General features: G+C 34.1%; 1 protein-coding gene across 3 annotated transcripts in view; it reads left to right on the top strand.

The window, feature by feature from the left end:
- The first annotated feature begins 145 nt into the window (after nt 1-145).
- Nucleotides 146-10,819, top strand: part of LOC139983464 (uncharacterized) — a 12,857-nt gene continuing 2,183 nt past the window's right edge. For 2 of the 3 annotated variants that reach the window (XR_011798696.1, XM_071997019.1), the window contains exons 1-14: nt 146-489; nt 692-1,015; nt 1,893-2,540; nt 3,553-3,900; nt 4,439-4,564; nt 4,931-4,992; nt 5,104-5,143; nt 5,769-7,288; nt 8,518-8,726; nt 8,880-8,953; nt 9,339-9,406; nt 9,563-9,604; nt 10,364-10,390; nt 10,798-10,819. The exon at nt 10,798-10,819 is cut by the window's right edge. Coding sequence is in view for 2 of the 3 variants with exons in the window: in XM_071997019.1 (XP_071853120.1) it covers nt 432-489; nt 692-1,015; nt 1,893-2,540; nt 3,553-3,900; nt 4,439-4,564; nt 4,931-4,992; nt 5,104-5,143; nt 5,769-7,288; nt 8,518-8,726; nt 8,880-8,953; nt 9,339-9,406; nt 9,563-9,604; nt 10,364-10,390; nt 10,798-10,812 (3,561 nt within the window). In the remaining variant the exon portion in view is untranslated. Of the gene's footprint in view, nt 490-691; nt 1,016-1,892; nt 2,541-3,552; nt 3,901-4,438; nt 4,565-4,930; nt 4,993-5,103; nt 5,144-5,768; nt 7,289-8,517; nt 8,727-8,879; nt 8,954-9,338; nt 9,407-9,562; nt 9,605-10,363; nt 10,391-10,797 lie in introns of those variants that run through there. The other variant, XM_071997022.1, reaches the window with a different exon arrangement.

Below are 10,819 nucleotides of genomic sequence, written 5' to 3' on the forward strand. Positions count from 1 at the left end.
CCTACCTTAGATAAACAATGTTTGTGTAGACTGCCAAAATCAAAGTCAGAGATATCACGGGTGTGCCGTTAAAGATCAAAGTTTCATAAGTTGTGTTAGTTGGTGCGTAGTTCCAAAGGCTAAGTATTTATGTGCAAACAAAACCTCTTTACTTTTCAAGCAATAATCATCAAATGCTTACAGTTATCTACCGAGTTCTATTTTTGTCAGTCTTCATAAGCGTTTACTGTTCAAGTTTGTACATATAAAATGCAGTATTCACTGGCAAGAGTTGAAAACATCATCTTTGTGCTTTATAGAGATTTCCAGAAGCTATTTCACCTGTTATATTTTCGTGATATGGTCGTTTGGCTTTTAAATAGGAACTCAAACGTTTCTTTTTCCTTCTATTTTCTGATTCTTGACGGTTAGCGTTAACACAACACGGCACAATGGGTCATATGTTCCAGGCAATATTTCTTTTCTTGCATGTGTGTGCATCTATTGCAGGTAAGCAAGCTCTGTATGATTTTTAATGAGCCTTGTCCTTTCTGGCTATGACTGGCCCCATTAGCTGTTTTATGCTAAATGACAAGTTAAGAAACCTTGTAACCACTTCCTAAGCTATGCAAAGAAGCTTGGCAACTATTTTGTGCATGCTAAATTTCTCTGTGCATGTTGAAAGAATTAATGCATGTCTTATCTTTTTCAGGCTCTGAAAATGGTGATCTATGTTTGAGTCCACAATATATGCCGCTAGGCCAAAATGGCAGTATAAATTGTGACTTCGGTGACCAGTTTTATGGCGTGTATTGGTATAACACTTCAGACTATGAAAATACAGAGCCAATACTGTATTTTACGAACCGGCAAAAGAGTGGGCTAGGATACGACACAGAGGAGTTCAATATTTTCCAAAACGGCTCACTCATCATCAACAATGTCTCTCTACAGCACGAGGGGGACTTTACTGTTATTATGTTCAGAGAAGAATCTGGGGTTACAATACCCAATTTCGTGAAAGTTATTGTTACAGGTAAACACTGTATTCGGTTTCCAAATTACTGAAAGCAATATTAAGATACATTTCAATGGATTATTCAAGAGTATTTACATGACTATTATACATGTTTGAAAGTTTTTGTGATCACTGTCAGCAGTATTTTAGTTCCAATACGGTCAGTAATGGGAACACTACATATAATACGAATCCTTCTATCAAACGGCTCATCATCAGTGTTATAATCACAGTATTATTTATGTGTAAGATTGGATGTGTACTATTTGCATCTGGCCTATACAATGTAGGTTAAAACCTTGATTCACACTAAAGCTATAAAAAGCTCAGCTGCACAAAAAAGTGTTTAACACAACAAAATGACCTCCCAATTGAACGTTTAACTAAAATACCTGATACAACATTCATGAAATAAGGTTAAGCGTTTTTCATTATCAAGGATTTCAACCAGTTTCAACAATCTCAGCTTAAGAAAAATATATTTCCATATTGATCGGTAGCCATTTATCAGCAATGGGAAGCTGCTCAGGCAAACATGTCGTTAAAAGTGCATTTAATACTGGTATGCAAGCAGGCTAAAAATTTAAAGCATATAGCCACAAGTTGTTACTCTTATCGTTTATTTTATATTACGAAAGAATAATTTGAAGAGACAATTTAAGCTAACAGACATGTATAGGCCATCGTTTTTCGAGGTACCACATATGCTGTATAAATAGCAAATAATCAAATATAGTTTATATATATATATCTCTAATGCGGATGAAATTAACATTGCTTATTGTTTCTCAAAGGTAATATTTAAATTATCAATACTTCTCGTAATCAAAATTTTGAACACTTTCACATAAACTTTCTAACACTGTCCTAAAATGATGCATTATTTATTCAACAGTTGAACCACGGCAAGAACATCCCATTATCGATGCATGCAATGGCGAAAGAGTTTGCGTTCAGCCAACTAACCAACTTAATAAGCTAACTTGTTACATTGAAAGCTACAGACCCCCAAACAATCTTTCATTTTCTATAATTACCACTAACGAAAGTCTTCCACTTTCTATAAGTCTATCACACTCACGAAATGGTGATTTATACACAACAACCGCTAACTTAGAATTGCCAATTGATAACGCAAATATCATCAATGTTGTTTCATGTGCAAGATCAAGTCCGCCTTATTTGTTGAATAATGATAACTCAGTTATTATTCTCCAAAGTAGTAAACTAGACTTATATGAAACAAAACCGACAAAAATGTACGTTGAGCAAGGAAAAACAGCCATTTTACAGTGCTCTCACCAGCCTTCGATTTATTATGTTTGGATGTACTTGAAAGCGTCTGGGGTTTTGAATAGTGTATCTGAAACTATTGAGCACCCTGTAAACTATGAACATGTTGTGAACAGTAAATACCTGCTCCGTACAGGGACAAAGGATTTGCAAGTACAAAACAGCGTTGTAGATGACGAAGGAATTTACATTTGTGTGTTCGGTGACGGAATCATCGAATATGTAACAACCTTTGAACTAAATGTGTATAGTAAGTAGTTATTATGCTTCCGCCTTCGCTTCTTTGTTATCTTATTTATATATCTTCTTTGTTATCTTATATATATATATATATATATATATATATATATATATATATATATATATATATATATATATATATATATATATATATATATATATATATATATATATATATATATATATATATATATATATATATATATAGAATGTGTATGCAAGTGGTATGACAGATATATAGTAATTCAATAAAGAATAACACACCAGAAAAATTCCATTTCACGACCGGTTTCGTCCTTTTGGGACTCATCAGGCGAAGGTAGGAATCGAAACCCGGATCTTCGTGTCACGAACCGAAGTCCATACCACTCGACCACAGTGATTCTACTGGTGTGTTAAAGCGTATAAATAGGAAGAAACCGGTCGTGAAGTGGAATTTTTCTGGTGTGTTATTCTTTATTGAATTACTATATATCTGTCATACCACTTGCATACACATTCTATTCTTATTTACGGCTTGGCTTGCCTAAAGAGTGGTTATTCTGTGTAAAATTGTCAGATTTAAAAGCGCCAGGGGTGCATTCTGTACAATCATAACACTTGGGTAATACGCCCTTATTGACAGTTGAAGAAAGCCAATTTATACGCTTTAATACACCAGTAGAATCACTATGGTCGAGTGGTACGGACTTCGGTTCGTGACTCGAAGATCCGGGGTTCGATTCCTACCTTCGACTGATGAGTCCCAAAAGGACGAAACCGGTCGTGAAGTGGAATTTTTCTGGTGTGTTATTCTTTATTGAATTACTATATATATATATATATATATATATATATTATTTAGACAAAATCAGACAAAATTGTCAAAATAAGGAGCACTGCTTTAGAAAATATATTGAAATGTTTGGTCCCATGTTATGGATCAGTATGGTTTTTTGTTAGGTATCATATTTCTACAACCGTATAGCAAAGTATAAACAAGTTGAATGGATTTCCTTATTACTTCATTGACGTTCCCCTAGAGTTCCCCGAGCCTCCCGGCTTACTCGTTGATGGATGCAGCCTTGGTCAGTACTGTGAGATTCAATCTGCAGGGTATGGTCTACTAATATGTAGAGTACGTGGAATCCATCCGTTGTTAAATATAACTTGGAGCGTCGTAGAGGGAGTGCCGAAAGGTGTCGTATTCCGCAACGAAAAACTCTACGCCAACAAAATAGGAGACACGTATGATGTGACCATCAATACAGAGTTTGAAATAAAGAACAAAGCGGCAGATAACATACCAGTGGAATGTACAGTCGACCTGGCGAGTAACCATCCACTCCCATTTCATTGGTCAAGAAAAGTATACATAGTTCCAGAGACAGGTGAGCGGTAAATCAGCACATAATAGTCTTTTAACAGTCATCTCAAATTATTATCTTCCGCAATTCCCTCATTTCTACTTTGGAAGCATAAAAATAGAATTGCATTTAAACCGGAAGTTAAGTATTTCTTCTTACTGTGTACAGAACAGTAAGCTTTGCTGAATATGCATATCGCATGTGTTGCAAATCAATGAAAAACTAAATTATATCGGTTATTCCCTTTACAACACTCATATAATGTGTAACACATGTACAGATTGCTAGAATCAGGATTCAAGCGAATGTTCAGAAATACGTATGTCACAAATGCTAATATCATATGCATCGCCTATTATACACAGTTACTTAATCAGTTGTCACGAATGAATTTACTGAAAAGGATTTTATAACGAAAGCTGAAATATTTACTTGTATGTGAGCACCCATGAACAAAATGAATGCAGTGAAATTGGTATACTTTTACACATCGAGTGTAGTTGTAGATGGGATAGAGAACAAATAATAATACTACCAGTTTCTCTGGGTGTACTTCTTTCAGCCGAGGAAAAGACAACAGTGATACCAAACGAATCCTATATCAGACAATCACCCATGAAGATTATTTTGCCAATCGCAGCAGCCTTGGCTATTATTATAATAATTACAGCCGTTCTATGCTCCAAAGGTAATTCATTTCGAAGAAATATGGCGTTTATACCGCAATATAAATTAATAGGCAATATTGATTACATGGTATAACTTGCATGTAATGAAAAAAAAATTGTGAACCAATACGATCTCTATAACTAAGTTGTTGTAATTTCCCACAAGCAAAGTTATTGCTATGGAAATGTCAATTTAATTCAGAGATACGTCTTGCATCATGCTAGTAGAACATAGCAGCCATAACTAGGACTGTATAAGTACTTCAGAGAGATACGTTTGACAAAAACAAACTGGAAACCTAATATTTACCAAGTAACATTGTACTTAAAGAACATGTGTTTTAAACATCTTCTTATGCAGACCATCTGTGTTTTGCCCCTTTCAGTGAATTGGACAAACATAAGAAAACCGAAGAGAAGCAAACGTAATAGGACAAATGTTGAAGAGGTATCATTCTATATTACATTTTGGTTCTTTCATTGCTTTTACTTTATATAGGCATGATAGATCACTTCCTAAAAATCAGTTGCCTTTGATTTTTGCTTTGTTCTCTTGCAGGGGAATCCAATGATGGCACAAAGGTCCGAAACCACATTAGGTAAACATGTTTTCGTGATTCGTGATGTCCTTGTAAGAGATGGTGGGGGTCAACCTCTTTACTGCAATTGATACTGATGTGATAACTTGATATTGTCTATTGAGCAGTCCTAGTTGATCGATTAAAAAATTACAACTATTTAAACCAACATGATAGAGAAATGTTCTCTAAAGCACAAAACATAAAAATACTTACCTGAACTTACCTAGAAATGTTGTTAGAAATTTTCATAAAATTGTGACTTTTCAAATTTATTACGTGCTAAACTCAACTTAGTCGGAGCATTACAATTCTTATTTTGTTTAAAGACGCTCTCTTTTCGATGGAACAAAAATTTATTGTAGATGATTATTTTGTTGGAATTTATACTTTACGTATTTCAGTTGTCTAGATACGTTGATGATATTTTCTCAATGATGAATATAAACTGTGACTACAATATCAACTAAATTGTAAGAATTAGTTTATATACACCAAATATGCTAATGAAAACCGGTGAAAATTGTTGAAAATTAGAACAGTAACGTTATACCGAAATATAAAACTATTTGATGTACTCTAAGAGGAATATTATTCTCTTACACAATTTCTTCTCATTGATTAACTTTCTTGCATTATTTTCCAGAAAAGACCAGTATCTTTAAGCAACAACTCATCAGCAAATACAAAGAACACTGCGAAGCTGTGAGACGCTTACCACGTAAAACAAAGACGGCAATTACAGAAATATTCGTTGAGGAAGACATTGAAATTTTAGCTGAAGACTCTGGTGACAAAGACACATGGAACAAACTAGATTCTTATCATCACATCATTGACGAGAATACTGCAAAAGATGCTCGAATAATACTGGAAGGGGGTGCAGGATATGGAAAATCAATTTTGTGTCTAAAGATGGCATACGATTGGTACAAGAAGGAGGAAGCTTCTCCATTAAAAAATATTGATATGTTCATTTTGCTTTACATGCGGTATTTGGGAAATAACATATCCCTTCATCAAGCAATCAAACAACATCTTCTGCCGAGTGATTCGCAATTAACACCAGAAGACATCAGAAAAATCATATCTACGTCTAATTCGATTGTTCTTGTGTTAGATGGTTTTAACAGATGGCCACACGTTAGTAACTATCCAGAGACTGAGATAAAGGAAGTCATGATGAAGCAAAAACTTCAAAATTGCAGAGTTATTATTACTACAAGGACAGCCGTTTTGCCAGAAAATTATTCTAGACTTACCACAAGAATGCGTCTATCTGGGTTCGATGATAAAGCACGAGAAAAATACATTCGTATGGTTGTAGCGCCTCATGACCAACCTGAAGTCGACCGAATCAAAAGTCTGTTTGAAAAAGTTCCAGGAATTTTTGCTTTTTGCCAAGTGCCGCTTTTCTTCACTTTGTTAACTGAGTTAACACACAAACAAACAATTGATGTCATAACCGATACAACTGTGACCAAATTCTTTCAAAGCATTTTGGATGGTCTAAGGGAAGCACTTTCAGTAGATCGAAAACACACACGAGGTGACGGTAGTAATTACTTAATGAGAAAGAACAGTGAACAATCTCTTCATCGTGAGGCCCTAAAAGGACTTTCTAGGAAAGATAAAGGCTTGCTCTGGAACAAGTCTAAATTTAAGTCATCCGTTGGTAAAGATGTATATGAAACATATAAGACAATAGGTATCTTAGTAGAGGAAGAGGTATATGACAATACCAGTATGAATAAATCAGGGAACTCCACGAACATGGAATATTTGACAAAAGTTAAGTTTTACCATAACGTTTTTTGTGAATGGTTTGCATCTCAAGAACTTTCTAAAATATTAGCTTCAACAAAATCCCATAAAGTGAACAAAGTGTTGCAGGGCATCGATCCCTTTGACCACCAGTACGTGTTTCGCTTCGCTTGTGGCCTTAATGAAACAGCAGCCGAACACATAATTAAATATATGGAAAATATCAAAGATGGTGACAAGTTTGCAACACTTTGCATAATGGAAAAGTCAGAAGGAGGTATCAAGAACGTGAAAGAAGTGATAAAGCATATCTGTTCACTACCTGTTCACATATCGAGAGGGGAATCCCATCTATTGCAGAGGTCTTGTACACAGGTGCTGGTTCTGGCAGCAGAACATAAAGTAAGCCAGATGCTAATTAAATAATTTCAAACACATGGTCTTCTTATAAAAATGCTTAGTTTCGTTTGGCCTGAAATTATAAAAATGCTTAGTTTCGTTTGGCCTGAAATTTAGGTAGTTCTTGTAATTGCTTATAACACTGAGAAGGCGACCGCTATTGTTATCATCTTCCGACAGATGAAAAGGTCCAAAGAAAATGGACAACTGAACAATTTTCTCTAGAATGTTGAGTTTACGATATTCTATAGTCTTCGCCTGTTTGAGTTTGGCGAAAGCTTACGGTAGTGGGAGAGCCCCTTTCTTCCTCTTTACGGAGAAAATGCTTTCTCTGAAATACCTTTCCTTATCAACTACTTTGTACAGAATTGCTTTGCTTAACACTGGATTCTGTAGCATTTAAAAATGTCTCTGTATGCGGATCGATGATAAGACCATTCCTTTTGATTCCAAATGGAAGGGTAATAGAGGTTCTATCTTTTTTCGATTTTCCACCTCCTTCATATCAGTTCCTTGTCGGATTTTGATCAGGATGCACAGTCCTTTGAATAACATCCCTTCAACATATAATCCCTGATGTAGCATTAGACTTTACGGTTAATCAAGAACGGGATAATCTCTTATTTTTGAATTATTCATCGACACTTTCACGGTTGAAGTTTGTGTCCATCTATGGTAGTCACGTGGAATTTCACCAAACGGTACCAATACTATTGGTTTGGCTCAAACTGTAAACTCTCCGAAGGGTCACTGGAAAATTCCTTTTAACTACTATAATGAAAATTTGGTAAAAACTTTCCATTAAATTGTAAGTTTGAAGCCAAAAATATTCCAAAAAATATGATAATGGGATTATTTTTAGCTATTGTTTTGATTTATATTTTCAAAAAATATTTCAAAAACATGAACAGTGACAATGAGTTTTTCAGCCTAAGATAAATATGACATTGTGTATGAAGAAAAACATTTACAATGGTACGATTTTATAGTATTCTAACTTCTAACTTGAAACAACCTGACGATATTCGTTGTTTTTCTACAATATTTACCTCTATATATATATATATATAAATTGACGTAATGTCGCTAACTGACCTACATACGTGTTTTATATTTCAATTCTGTAGCAGAATAGTTTGTATTTATTGTTTTATGGAAGATTTTCAAGGATTTTGTTAAACTTTATGACAAACATGAAGAAATTCGTCTCTCTGTAAAATTACATTCCGTAGATTCCAATTGAGATAGTATGGCTAGCTGAACTAAATGTTTACTTCAATCCAGCTCGAGAATCGCTTACATTTTCGTCAGGAATAAATTTGCCAACGCTTAAAACGATGAACCAATTATCCATAACAGAAACCGGACAGGAGCTAACAAGAGACCGTCTAAATGGTATCTTCAAATACGTAACACTATGTGAAGGACTTGCAGGACTAAGGTATAACTTTCATGATTTTCTCAGTAATTTAAATGCAGTAAACGTCAACTCATTTTAATTTAAACAATAATAAAAAAGAGCTGTTCTAAGGAAGAAAGAAAGTACAATTCTTTGTCAATAATCACTCGTCTCAAATAAACATTCGTCTTTCAGATTTCGTGGTTGCCTTTTACCCATACACATTGAAACCAGCAACCTGCAGGAACTACAAAATAGTAAAATATCAGGTAACATAAGGTTAATTACACCATACATAACTTAGCAAGATGTAAGCTAGTTGATCTTGGTCCGAGTTTGAGCCCATCGTGGTCAGAGAAACACTGAGAGTGTCACCTTCGGTATGATTAACATGTCTTTATACATAACAGGTACTTTTCTGAAAGTATGTTATGTTTGCTTGATTAAGAACTGTATGGCAGCACGGTCACCGATTCCAAGTCTACTTATTCTGTATCAGTGGTTTAGTTAAAAGACAACCAGTCCTGGTACATAAACATAACCTTTTGTAACTCTAATTAATAAAAAAAGTAGATCTAATAGCAATACAAAATCCGTTCATGAAAAAATCTTGTATTTGCATACTATTAATAGTCAAATTCTTATCTCTTTTAGTGGATTGGTTGGTACCAACTGGAAAGCGGCCGTTTTACCGCTTAAATTTGAAAGCGGGTCAATGGGAGGTGAGTTGCTATCACTCATTAATTACCATGTTTGTAACCAATGTCACATGTTTTATTGTTTATGTTGTAAGGCTTTACCGTGTTAACTTAATATTATTAGTATTACTATTATTATGACATGGATGATAACCATTTCTATGTATACATTTCTTACAGCTTGCTGGTGAAGCAATGACACAGGATATACATGGCAGTATTGTGAGTATCCGTACATGAATATGAAATGCCAAACCGCAACTTTGGGCAACCATGCAATGAATGGACATAACATTGCATCATACCAGAGTAACATTTTCATATTGTATTCGTGACAAAGAAAATGAATGAAAATCCTGGAAAGCATATCGCCTAATAAACACAATACGTCATAGTGATATGTTCAAATTATTATTTGAGGGTTCAATGGACCTTAATTACATATTGATTGTGATTGTGATAGAAAATCACCCTGTATGATATGGTATATATGACACACGTGCATTGGCAACTACTACATGCACCATTTTATATAACTGATACATGCAGTAAGATATATATATATATATATATATATATATACATATATATATATATATATATATATATATATATATATATATATATATATATATACATATATATATTGAGTTGTCCGAGTTGTCTGACGATCGCTAAGACGCGTGAAACTCCGAGTTACAACTACTAGTGTTCCACTAGTCTCAACCAGTATCAATATATATATATATATATATATATATATATATATATATATATATATAAATATATATATATATATATATATATATATATATATATATATATATACACAAATTAGCATTCAAAGATGTTAGTCTTTGATCACGTTTCGATAGTGCCAATTACAACAAGTAAAACAATCCCTCCGTGTATGATATTAAAATGCAACAGAGCGAAGATAATAAGAATAAAGGAAATGCTTGATGTTTCTTTTCTCTGCAGAGGAAGAAACTACAAGGTGCCACACAGGTATTACACCATAATTTATGTTAGATCTGCTTATTGTATTTTGTAATGTGAGATACTTTATTCGATCTTGAAGATCTATTATGTATCACACTTCTTTGCTGTGAGTCGCGTATCATTGTACTAATGTATGTGTTTACTGAAACGACACAAGGTAGAAGACCTCAATGGAGTTTGCAAGCTTTTGCCTTATACCGTATTTGTTGAAGTTGTAAACTTTCATCTACATTGTGTATTACTTTGCAAGAAAGTGTTGCAAATTCCGTACATGGTTGAATGAAAGATTGAAGTCTAACTAAAGGCTTAACTTTTCTTGAGCAAGATGAGTTGTGTGAAAAACAATCATATTGTCACATAACATCAGACTACCGTATTCTTAAATCATTATGTTTCTTGCATTTGTATATCAGATTGGATCGCCATGAACCTTTC

This window comes from Apostichopus japonicus, chromosome 16, assembly GCF_037975245.1.
Source record: "Apostichopus japonicus isolate 1M-3 chromosome 16, ASM3797524v1, whole genome shotgun sequence".
NCBI lineage: Eukaryota > Metazoa > Echinodermata > Holothuroidea > Aspidochirotida > Stichopodidae > Apostichopus > Apostichopus japonicus.